This window comes from Haliaeetus albicilla, chromosome 7, assembly GCF_947461875.1.
Source record: "Haliaeetus albicilla chromosome 7, bHalAlb1.1, whole genome shotgun sequence".
In the NCBI taxonomy this organism is placed as follows: domain Eukaryota; kingdom Metazoa; phylum Chordata; class Aves; order Accipitriformes; family Accipitridae; genus Haliaeetus; species Haliaeetus albicilla.
In genome coordinates, this window is record NC_091489.1 from 7,202,554 (window position 1) to 7,215,522 (window position 12,969).

Below are 12,969 nucleotides of genomic sequence, written 5' to 3' on the forward strand. Positions count from 1 at the left end.
TTTCCTCTGCCTTCCCTTGCTAGTAGCAAGGCCCAAATGACTGATCTCCTCTGTCCACTGTGACTCTTTTGCATGTTCACCAGCTTATAGTGACCACTCTTCTAAGAAAATTAATATATAAATAGAAAAGAGAGCACATGAAATTTAAATACTATGGGAAGAAAGTTGCCACTTTTTATGGGGAGCCAATTAATAAATTAGGTCTATTTTCAAGATGATGTGTGGCAGAAAACAGATTTAGCTTTAGGCTGTCTGCACTGAGATATTATGCCTTTATTTAACACTGTGCACTGATGACCTAACTCCTTCTGAACTGCTTGAACGGGAAGTGTCAAGCAGGGCTGCCATGGAACCACCAAAAGCAGAATGGAACCTGCTAACAAGTAGAGACCTTGTATGTGCAGCCAATACCACAACCCAGCCTCAGCCTCCAGCTGGAGGAAGATATGAATTGTCTTCCTGAAGCTTATCATCCGCATCTTCTGTGTGTATGACACAACACAACACAGTATGTATCCTTTTCTCTTTCAATATGGTAGGAAACAAGGACCTATATAAAAACAAGTCTTTTTTCTTCAAAAATAACAGATGGAATACATGCAACGAAACAGAGAATTTCACCATGTATTTGCTAAGTAGTATACTGCACAGCTGCCACAACATGAAAATAATAATAAAAAGCAGCATCCATAGCAAGCTCTGAAGAATTAATCCATAAGCAGTGAAAGTAACACCCAAGTTCCTATAGATCTGTGCTCTTTTCATGCCCTAAACTCCTAACACCAACCCCAGCTCACCTGTCAGTTCTGCTGACATGGCCACCGAAGGAAAGACAGAATATCTGAGGGCCCGTCAGCAATATCTACTGGCCAACCTGCCACTACAGCCGACTGCCACTGAACATTGAGCAGTGGGGTTCTCTTCCTCCACTGCTTTCACTCTGGACTGGTCTTGCTCTTTTACCTTATGGTAAATTTCACAAAAAGTGGTAAAAATGTATTGCATGTAAATTAATTTTTTAACTACCCATTCTTCCATTCTGTAGTTGCCCTCAAAATTTGAGTAAGAAAGCCAGCACCCCATGGGTTGGAGCTGCGACTCTACCTGCTCAGCAGCCCCTTGAGAGCCCATCTTACCCTTCGCCCCTGTTTCTCCCAGAGATGGGGCAATCACTCATGGCAATTGAGATTTCGGCTGTACCCCAAGTGAGGTTTTTAGCAAGGCCTTGACATCAGCACAAGTCATGCCCCGAGCACTGTTTTAGTCCCATACATGCGCCATGTTCCCCTTCCCTTAGCAACACTTCCCACCTGCAAGAATCGGGGAACGGCTGGGTATGTTTTCAACTTTCCAATGTCATTTCCAGCGAGCGTTTTTCCCTCCCACAAGGCAGCAGCTGGGAGGCTCTGTTGCCTCCTGTGTGAGGCACAGCTCCCACCACCATGGTTTCCAACTCGCCAGGGTCCCTCACGGCTACCAGGGGCTGGCGAGGCCGCCTGGCAGGCCCCTCTCCCTGGGGAAGGCCCTGGCCGAGCTTTGCGGGACGGAGCTTTGCCCTCTTCCCTCTCCCCGAGGGAGGACAGAGGCTGTGACACACTCACCCTGCCCTGGGGCCCTCCCTCTCCTCCCCGGGGTCTGTCAGCGAGCCCCTCCCAGTGGGACCGTGACAGTGACAGGGTCAGCAACTGCCCCTCGGCCTCCATCTTGTCCCCCAAGCCCACCCTGGCAGCCATTGGGGCAGCGTTTGGGTTGTTCAGCAGCTGAAGGCCGGTGCAGGCATGGCAGGAGGGTGGGGGTACGCTCTCGAGTCTTGTGGGGGTCTGCCCGGGAGCCGCCATAGCACTCGGTGGGCTTCAGTCGCGGACTTCCCGCCCTAGGCCACTCTCCCTCACGCAGCCTCTGAGGGAGAGACGCTACGTCATTCAGATGTGAGAGGTTTTGCCCTGAATAAGAAAATGTTTCAAGGCAACACATGTAGCAAGAAACTCTTAGATCTGAGGGGATTTTTTCCTTTTCAGTTACGTTTTTTATTTGTTGAGTTCTCTTCCAGAAAATCATCAGTGCTATATACAGCAAATGCATGTATCTGCATTTACATAATTTTGTATCATATTCTTGCCTAGTTTGCTATTCAGTCATGAGAACTATATGCAAACTTTATCACACCTGGCATTGATATTTAAAAACCTCACACTGCACTGTAAACGAGGATGGATTACACCAGCCAAGGCAGTACTAGTTTTGTGCTGTGCCGTATCAATGCCCTTCCTCAAGGCACCTTCAGCTCCAGCACTGGCCTTGGCCCTTCGCATTGCCACTGAACGGTGTGGTTAGTGATCCAAGCTCTGCTGTCTCTTCAGCCATGAACTTTAAAAAAAAACAACCAAGGTAAACAGCAAGCTGCAAATTGCATTAATTTACATAGTCATAGGAGTATAATGTCCATACACCGTCACGGCTTATGCTCCCATTGCAGCAGAACTGCAGAGGACTGGTAGGTACTTCAGCAGGCTGCAAACAGTGGTGCTCCTCTTCTCTCCTCCATCCTGCCCCCCTGCCCTCCAGCTCCTGCTCCTGTCTACCTCGCTGTCCCACCGTAACTGCTGCAGTGTGGTGAAGCTTGCTCAATGAGCAGAAGACCCACTGAGGATTTGCTGAAAAGTCATGGCTGGGTAAAACTAACTGCATGTATTACAAATATTCCTATATTCAGAGTCAAATGCTGACTCAGTAAAAATTCTGACTGAATTAAATCAGATTCTGGTCTTATTTTTTGATATAGTCCTTAATAATTTATGAAGCTCATAAAGTACATTTCATATAGGCATATTTGTGCTAGTAAACCCATTCCCAAGGAAACTTTGCTAATGGTAGCTAAATACCAAGAAATGCATCATGTTTTGTCACCAATCAAGTTCCAACAAAAAGTGCTGGAATAATTGCTGTTCTGTATAGTTTGTTGCCTTTTAAAAAGTGGAGTGTGAATTTCAGCTAGAAAGAAAAAACTTTGCACAAAGAGACGTTCACCAGATTATCAGCTTTGATGGATTCCAGCACCTGAATCCCATGGCAAATGAAGAGAAGAATCTCAGGCAAAGCCCCATTCTCTGTTCAGAAGATAATCTCAGGAGATGCCAGAAAACCTTTCTGTGTATATTTCAGTGTTCTCTTTAATTAAGATTTTTCTTTTTTTCTAATATTCTCTTTAGTAGACATGTCACTGTTGGCTTTGACCAGCGTCAGCCTTGGTGTAAGCAACTCCCAATGAGCAGATGGAGTGTAGAACTGGGCAAAGATTTACGAGACCTAACACTTAAGCTCAGCTATGTCAGCAGCCTTCAGCCTGTTTCTTCATTTCTCTGTTTGCTTTAGGTTGGTACTGTCACAGCACAACCTGTCTGCAACAAAAGCACAGTTGAGACCTACACTTAAAGAGGATTTCCAGGTAGGAGTAATTAACAGAAACAACATAAATGTAAGCAGAATGAGGTTGGATATAACCTAGTTAATTTACTTAGTACTTTTGAGATATTTCAGTGATGTAGGACAGGTGAGATGCAATTTTTCCTTAGAAAGCAGGGAGGGTTCCTCTGTAAACTTCACTTTCCTGATAATTCTAAGAGAGTGCACTTTAGAAGAGTGTGAATGTTAAGCGAGGTGAATAAGATTTCAGTTTTCCACAGGACAGTGTTCTTCTTTTATCTTAATTCTTTTCCTGAAAGGAGTTGTAGATCATGGGAGCTCCCTTTGAGGTGCAGAGAAGCCCAAATGACTTGCTGTCACAGGCACAGTGACACTGGTTTGGGTTGCTTGGTGAGAAGAGTCCTTCAGTAATAATGTTGTTCAAATTGTATTATATAGTGAAAGAAGATCCATTGTCAGTCAGAACTTCACTAGTCTGTCTTGAATGATAGATATCAGAGTTTGTCCTTGAACCACGTTTATTGTATTTCTTGTATCTCATGCACCACAGGTCTTTCATTATCTTCACAAAATAACTTCTGAACTTCACTCCAATAAATGCATAGAGCACAGGGTTCACGCAACAGTGTAAAAATGCTATGGCTTCAGTGGTGTATTTCGCATAAGCCATTATCTTGTCATTGTCACAAGATTTGTCTATCTTGCCCATATTTATGGCTGTGACAAGAAGAACAATGTTATAAGGTACCTGGCAAACTAAGAAAACAGCTACAATTAATACAATCACACGGATTGCTTTGTTTCTTTTGGAATTCTGAGCTTGTTGTAAGGATTTGACAATGAACGTATAGCAAAAAATCATGAATATGAAAGGTATAAAAAATCCAAATCCAACTTGTAGACACAGCAGCAGTGATTTCAGCATCGTGCTTTCAGACATTCTGTCAAATCTGTGATCACATATCTCTTTGGTTTCATTGGTGGAGAAGCTGTAACTTTCACTGTATAGAAAAGAGGAACTAGAGATTAAAATTGATGATACCCACACAACCAAACAAATGAGTTTACTATGTGCAAGCGTTCTTGCCCTGAGTTTAAATGACTTTGTTGCCTGTACGATAGCAATGTACCGGTCCACGCTGATGAAGGCCAAAAGCAGCATGCCACAGCTGAAGTTGATTGCATAGATACCTCTGGTCATTTTGCAAATGAAATCACCGAAAATCCATTTGTCAGCAGCATAATTCACTGCCCACAGTGGGAGAGTGAGAACAAACAGTATGTCTGCTATGGCCATGTTGAAGAGGTACACATCCGTCATGGACTTGGTTCTTTCATATAAAGCAAAGGTCGTCACTACAAATATGTTACCAACTAGGCCGATGATACAAATCAATGAATATGCAACCGGCAGAAATGCTTTTGTGAAGTTCCTGACTTCCAACTTAGAACAAGGTTGTGTGATTAGAGAAGCATAGTCTGAATAATATGGATAATCTGTGGTACAAGGCTCTGTCTGGAAAAAAGAAGATCACCAGTTAACACATAGGTGTTAATCTCTAATTTCTATATAGTAGAAAGATGATAGATAACGAAGTCATACAAATAAAGGGTACTTTGGAAATCGTTCAAAAATTAGTACACAAGTACTATATGGCTTGCTGATTTGCAATTGAAGTGATATTTCCATTATGATAACTGTAATACTTCTGTCCAGTCCTTCCTATGTCTCAGCTTCAAGCCTGTATCAAACTCATCTCAAGATAGTCCACATCACTGTTGTTTCCTCCAGCACTACCTGTTTTACACTGTTTCCACCAACCACACACCCCAATTACAAATGCATTTAATACTGGAGAGGGGACTTCTAAGAACTAACTAGGGAATTTCATAAAATCTTAATTAAAATATGAACATGGAGATAATCTTCTTGGATAGCCCAAAGGTTTCCATATTGAAATACATTATGCAGAAAGGATTAGTCTGCCATCACAGAAGACTCTACAGTGTAAAAGTCTGAATTTGAAGTAGGGGTCTAGATTTCCTTTACCATCAAGGGAGGGGAACAGGACTCTCTAGCATGTTATACATTTCCTACTAACATAGCTTGGCTAAATCAAACCCAAAAATTATTCCTTCTCTCCACTCAGCTAGACAGACAATCCAGGATGGCTAGCCTGAGACACAGTTACCTGCACCACAAACACCAAACCTGTAGTTACATTAGGACAGTGCAAACCCAATAAACAGTGTGCTTTTACAGTGAACTCTGCTGTTAGAACCATCTACTTCAGCTAATCACTCCTGAGATTAGGGCATATGGACCAGCAGCCTCAAAGAGCTGGGACTTCCAGATTCATTGCTTTATTGATGTCCTAATATAGTTTATCAATTAAGTACTTACAAAATTCATTTTGGCAGTACACTTCTCAGAAAGAAAAATATGTTGAGAAGAACTTCAAAATACTTTCTCAAGGATTCCTGTAAAGAAAATAAAGTAGATTGGATTGGGAAACCAGCAAAAGAAATGTGAACAAATAGAAAAACACATTTGGAAATAAAACATGTATTCAAAGAAGAATCTCATCACTTCGACTATATCAACAATACACAAGAGCATCTCAACAAATCGCATATCTCTGCAGCACAATGTGCAGTTGTGGAAAGTGGATGGTTTGTATCAGTATGATTAAGAGCACAATCTTACATATGGAATGTTTATTCATAGATCTAATAAACAATGTATGAGAATATATGACTCTTACTTCACCTTGACTTTGCACCACAATATACTAGAATAAATTAAATTTTCCTTTCAGAAATTCTGTATGGCATTGGCAATCAATATATTGAGGGAAATACGGAACAAATAAACAGCACTACCTTAGTATACTCCATAACAGTAATACAGCACTTACTTTGAAGTCTTTCTTCATTCTAGCATGTTATCAGTGTGTCTCAGCCCTCCTAACATCACATGACTTGCTCTTTTTTATTACACTACTGAGGTAAATTAAGAGTGCCAGGATGATTGCTTCCTATAGTGTAAAGGATAGTACACAACATATGAACAGACTGAGCCCTAGTGTTGTTTTGTCTTTGTTCAGTGCACAGATCTTTGTGTTATAGACTGCACTCTATGAAAAGAATTTATTTTCTTTATCACTGTGAGACCTAAGTATTTTATGAATGGTAATTAATTAATTTGGACAATACCCTGTGGTGGTCAGGAGATATTATTGCCTTTAATTACAGGGAATGAACTTGAGCACTGAGTCATTACAGTAAGTACCCATTTGAGATGTCGAGTTTGAGACACCTGTCGTCCTGCTCCCCCCCCCCCAATATCACTTTTAAGAGTGCTTGGCATTATGAAGGACTTCAGTTATGTAAAGCATTACATCCACTGACTCTGGTTGCAGCCAGGCTCAGACTTCTGCAAATCAGACCACACAGTCTAAAGTCGCAGATAGATAAAATGCGGAACATGCTATTAGTGGCCACAGGCACAAAGCTGGGCTTAAATGACTTGTTTAATCTCACACAGGAACCCACAGCAGGAGATTTAGTTCCCTGGCATTCCCCTGTGTGAGTTCAGTCCTCCTCTTCTTTTCTTTAGCTGCTCTGGGAGGATGGCACAGACCAGCCATGCAGTAGTTGCAGGGACTCGACGGCATGAGGTTCCATATTTGCCAAGGCTGTGAATGGCAGTTTTGTCTGGAGTTTCTCTGCTTTTTGTTAGTTGTGCTGCTAATTAGGAAGTGCACATAGGTCAAATTTAAGTCTAGAAAAACTAATCCTTCCTGTTTGGGAATTACCTGAATTTTAAAAGAGCGAGAGATACAGATAATCTGTAAAAGTGGGGCAGATGCGGTCCAGATACAACTGGGAAGTTGGGGGAGGGAAAGGACTGAACACTCACCAAAAGCATAATGAGGATGAGGCTCTATGACTCATGTGGGGAGGCTGGCTCATGACAGAGGGCTGCAGATGGGTAAAGACCCATACTATATGATGCTGCTTAAGCATCACAGCTTCTCTGGCTTTCCTGCCCTTTAAATAAATCTTTAACCACCTCTCCAGCTTCCTCTGCTGGCTTTTCAAAGCTGATTTTTAGAAGCTGCAGGAATATGACAGCCTGAAAGTGCTTGAACACCTTCTGAAGCAAGCTTTAAACAATTTAAAGTGTCTCTCAGAAGTGCAAAGATGTATAAGGCAAGCAGGTAAGTTGTACAGTTCACCTGGGGCTGCAGTCCCCTAGCCCATCTTGGAGCATCTCTAGTCTCCATCTCCTGCTTTACTCTTCTGTGACCCCATCCAGACAGACACTCATGCCCTTGCTTGGTGTTTCTGTTATCCTTTGCACTTGGCTGCAACTACAGTTACTCTTCAGTTAGACAGCAATAAAGGGGTACCTGTCTAAGCTATTATTTTAGAAACTGTTATTATATTGTTGCAAGAAAATTATCTTTCTAGGTATGTCATTCATATCTTTCTAGAACGTACATGGTTAAAATATACAAAGAGAGCCTGACAGCATGTATTCTCTATAAAACAGTCACTCTTCATTCCACTTACCCAAAGCCACTCTCAAACATTAGTATAACACGTAGAAGGAAGAAGACAGGGTGAAGGCATTTAGAAGAAAGGAACATGGGTGTTTCCTACAGCCTGCAAGGAGAGCTAAGAAAGGAGGTTTCTTCAGATTAACACTGAAGAAGGGCTCTCTATTCCTCAGAAGAACTCTTCAGAAAGCCTGTAGGGAACAACAACTACTCATCACGGGAGAGCTGCGTACTCTCCCTGATGCTACGGGAATTCACAAAGGCACCATCAGTCACACATTTATTCAGAAAAGGACTTCCACTGTCCAGCAAAAGCTTCTTGAGGATGGTTGATATCAAAGTAGTAGAGAAGGACTCAAACTGAAACCAGAATTGCAGAAATCAGATTTAAGACCTGGTTTAAATCTCTTGAGCTGATTTCCTTTTCTGAATTTGAAACAGCATTCACTGAAGTTATGAAGAAGATGCACTGGCTGCAAAGGAAGTTGAATCAGAACTCCTATAAATACAATTTTCTTTTCAATTTAAATCTTTCTAACAGTCTTTCAATAGGCACCTTTATAATTTATAGTCTGCATATTTATGGCTTTATTTAGCATTAATTTATTAGGTAATTATAAAAAATCAATTTCCATATATATAAGGGGGGGTGGGTGTGTTCTAACATTGTTTATATACAACATATGGGCACATGTCTATAAACATACTCATGTTCTGAATATTAAGTATATAAGCCTTGCATTTTTTAGCTTACTATTTTTCCATTTTATCCACATTACCATATTTCTTTTCACTATGAAAGCAATATGTGAGTGCTCAAAAGTAAGACTAAACTACAATCTTAAACATGAATACATTATTTGAATTACAGAAGCAAAAGAAAATGGATAAAGAAAGACCACAGGAAAAAGACAGATTTCTATAAGGAAAAAAATTCTCAGTACTTGGAGGGAATCAGTAAGTATTTTTTAAGCATTGCCCACCATTTTAAGTACACTGCTACCTACATGTTCGGTTTAATACATTCATCTCACATACATACATTACAGACTACCTATTTTATTTTAGTACTTACCAGATTTGAAAATTGTCTGAAGATCAGGTGAAAGAGGATGTGTGATTCTGTTACATTCTTCTGCGGCTGCCTCAAGCACATTTACCATCAGCCTCAACAGGAGTGCACTTTAATTGGAAAAACAAGAAATAACAGCATTAGTTAAAGGTACAGAGTTAAATTGAAATAATCACCACTTCCTCCTGACAAGCAATAACAATAACCTGCTATTTTACATAAAGGAAAACATTTAATCTTATCTGTGCTAGAAACATGCAAGCTGGAGGCAATTAATTTACTAATTAGGCTACCTATGTAATGATATTATTTTTTAAATAATCAAGCTAGCATTAGAATCATAAAAAGTGGGGTGTTAATTGTCACTGTACTCAGAACACTTCCTGAATGATGGCCTATTTTTGCAAAGAGTGCACTTAATGTGATGCAGATGAGCAGTTTAATCATTCAAATAAACAAGATCACTTACAGTAGAACCGCAAAACTGAGACAAGTGTTAATTACCAGATTGAATAATAGCTGTCTTCTGAAGTAAAATTAATAATCTGATCTATGTCAAGGTGCACATTATCCGAATGTTTTGTCTGAACTGCTAAAACTGCTAAAAATATATGCAAATGCCCAGATAAAGAAGGAAAATGCAATTCTGTTTGCCTGTTTGGCACAAACCTTTTCTTTGTGTGCAAGCTGTTCAGGTCTGTTGTTAAAGTTAGTTGGAACTAGACATGAAAATATTTCATTTTATGATTCCTGAATTTTAAAGCTATAAATGTTTCTTTTCCAGACCTTAGTTTCTGATGACAACTTAGATGTTTGCATTAGCAGGAAAAAAAAAACTAGTAAAAAAAACCCTTCAAACTTCTTATTTATTTTAGAAATTGTGTGTATGAACATTCAGTTGTAGCTTGTGATCTCATTAGAGACAGCAGATGGCATTAATACAGGCAGCCTTGTAAGATATGATTAAGTTAATAGAATGCTGGACCTGAAGAAATGCAGGATGATATATGTCATGCTCAACTGTTTTTTCAAAACTGAGCATATCACAATAGCAGTGGCTCCCCAGCAGCATAAGTATGGCGCTGCTTTCCCCTAACCATACCCAGTGAATGAAGTGAAAACGCTGCATCGTGTCAAAATGTGACTTGGTAGATTTAAAGTATCATGTCGTAACGGTTCATAATCATTTAAGCAGGCACATTTCATTTTCTCAGTGGCTGATTTTCATAGGATCGAAGATCCGGACTTCAGCTATGACAAAATCCCAACATATTTGCATAGAACAACACAGAGATACTTAAAAACCCTGAAATGCGAGTCTCATTTTTTCCTATACATATATATATGTGGACACAATGCACGCATGTTTTGATTGTTACTGCTGAAAAGCAGTCTTCACTGTCTGATGCATACAAAGCAAAAAAAGTGTGAAATCTGTCAGGGTTGTGACTCATATAACTTCAATGGACTCACTATAAGATTAATTTAGCCTCCTTATTGCTGTTTGGAATAAACTGTTCCCTGCCATCACAGATCTGGGGAAGGTTGTGATTAAATCCATAAAGTAGTAGAGCATTTGAAATATGGTTTGGTAAACTCCAGTTACATGGAGGAATGAAGATGTGTGAGTCCAGTGCAGAGAAGAAGACGTAAAGAGAGAAGGCCAAGAGACACAACTGTAGCAGACGAGTAAGGTTGTCTCCATTTTAAATTTCTATTGATAAATCAAACTAGCAGCTGCAGTTAGAGGACCAGGGTGCAGCAATGCTCAAAAGACAGATTCCCGAAAGCTGCAAGGATATCAAAGAACAAGTCATGAGGCAGATGTTCTTCTCCCCAGGTGTCTGCATCTGGCCATCTCCAGAAGTAGGACATGGCATTGAATGGACCTTTGGTCTGTGGGACAGTTTTTGTATTCTCTAGCAGCCACCATGCTCAGCAATGTATCCTAACTGAAGCAGTCCACATTTAGTGACTTGCAGCAGTTGCTGAAGGACACCTATGTTTTCATTGGCCTATGAAGATGAGCAAGGAATGCTGAGCTGTTGGTCAGTGTGAGAGGGCAGCGCAGAGGCAGGGGGGTGAGTGGGCAGGGTGCATGACCAACGATGCAGTGGAAAGTGCTAAGCAACTGCACTGTATTTTAGTTTTCTACATTAAGATGGTTGGCAAGGTGCCTAGACCTTGTGAATCTTTCGAGACATCCTTAATCACAATAGTGAAGTACTTTTCACTATATTATTTATTTCATAATTCATAACAATTTCTATCAAAGTTTTCAGGCCACCCTTTTAACCTTTGCTAAGAGGGGCTTTTACTGTTTTTTAAATGGCATTTTTGTACTGTTTTGCTAACTTGCTGTTATTTGCATGTCAAAATGTAGTAATAGAAACCATCAAATTAAGTTGATTTGGGCTTCAGAGGAGACGCATAAGGTATTTTCTGGACTTTTTTGGAAAGAAAATAGAGGCTGCTTTTTAAAATCTCCTATCTTTCAAGTGCTGCAAGGAATAGTACACTTAATCTTGATAAGTCGAGGTGCACATACTTTTTGTAATAACATAGCTATATATGACAGCCTAGATCCTGTTTACAGAGAACTCACTTTCTGCCTAAATGCTGTCTGAAGCAAACCACTGATTCTGCTCACAATGTCTGACATTTTGAAACATAGGCTGAAATCCTGTTAAAAACAGAAAATTCAGAGTAGGAGTACATTCTATGTTGGTAAAGGAATTTGCTGATATTTCTCTGTGGGCCATTTCACTGTGGGCCTTTTAAGTGCTTCTTTCTCATAACCCTGCAGCTGAAGAGGTGGATCTGTGTCTTGCAAAGCAAACTTTATTACACAAAGACAAACGTAGCCCATGGTAGTCATGTAAGCAGCAAATAATAGCAGTAGAAATTCCCTCTGTATTACAAGAATGAATGTGACTTCAAATCACCAACCAAGCCCATGATGATTGTAGTCCACACTCAAACAAGCACTTCTGTTGCTAGTAACAGCTTCCAGCATCTCTCTCAGACAACAACCTACTTTTGGAGTACTAACAGACTAGTCTGTGATGCAGCTTAATATTATCAACTCTATTTCATGGCATGAGAGTCATTAAAAGATAAATCAGAATTTTAATGGTTAATTAAAAGATAAATCAGAATTTTAGCTTATCCATTACAAAAACTATTGTTCATCTTGTTCCGTATTCAGTTGTTTTCTAGTTTAAATGTATCTCATGCTTTTAGTCTGTAATATATTCAATATTCAGCATGAATAACAGTCTTTCAGAAGGTGAAGAATTCACCATGTAGGTGAATGCCAAAGTTAATACAAGGCAACTAGTCCAACTTACCTTCTCCGCACGTTTTCTTTTAACCCAGTTACAAAGCCCAGGCGGCCTTCCTTGCAGATGTTTTGTGCTTCACCTTCACGCTGTGACAAGTGGAAAGGGTTTTTTCTTTTTAACACAGCTATTTGAAAATCTGCATGTTATGCAAATGAAGCCCCCACAGGTAGTTAGTTTTTGTTCATATGTTAGAGCTCTGAAAGGAAATCTACTCTCGTTTAGCTAATATGGTTATTGTGGTTTCTCAAATCTCACCACATGTGAGTTTTCTGCCACCACTAATTAAGGAAAGAAAATATTGAAAGATAAGGAAAACAAAACCATCATCTGAGTTATTCCAGAATCCACGTTTCTTCTGGAATGACTCAGGATTTGGGGTTTTTATAATTCTCAAAGAAAGGCAGCACGCACATACCCATGCTGGTCCATCCTGCTTTAATGTTCATTCAGTTAAATTTAGATCAGTCTATTCTGACTCAAAAATCTGGCCATCAGCTGAGAGTCTGGTCTCTCCATCATCCTTTCAGACTACAAAATGTAAACTGTATATTTACATTCAGGTTGT

At 40.1% G+C, this 12,969-nt stretch overlaps 1 protein-coding gene and 1 long non-coding RNA gene across 2 annotated transcripts; both read right to left on the bottom strand.

Annotated features, from left to right (window-relative positions):
- Positions 1 to 2,015: 2,015 nt before the first annotated feature.
- On the bottom strand, positions 2,016 to 5,708 carry CCR6 (C-C motif chemokine receptor 6). Its single transcript, XM_009913892.2, has 2 exons — positions 5,616 to 5,708; positions 2,016 to 4,939 (listed from the first exon to the last, which is right to left on the bottom strand). The coding sequence occupies exons 1-2, from the start codon at positions 5,706 to 5,708 to the stop codon at positions 3,854 to 3,856; spliced, it is 1,179 nt and encodes a 392-aa protein (XP_009912194.2). The 3' UTR covers positions 2,016 to 3,853.
- Positions 5,709 to 5,827: 119 nt separating this feature from the next.
- On the bottom strand, positions 5,828 to 12,491 carry LOC138685834 (uncharacterized). The gene is made up of 3 exons (XR_011325216.1): positions 12,411 to 12,491; positions 9,064 to 9,170; positions 5,828 to 5,904 (listed from the first exon to the last, which is right to left on the bottom strand). It is a non-coding gene; the product is annotated as an uncharacterized lncRNA (long non-coding RNA).
- Positions 12,492 to 12,969: the final 478 nt, after the last annotated feature.

Coding starts and splice junctions, on each gene's coding strand:
- CCR6 (XM_009913892.2), bottom strand. CDS start 5,708: ATGGTTCTAACAGCAGAGTTCACTGTAAAAGCACACTGTTTATTGGGT. Junction 4,940..5,615: donor GTTTGGTGTTTGTGGTGCAG/GTAACTGTGTCT, acceptor TCTTTTTTCCAG/ACAGAGCCTTGTACCACAGA.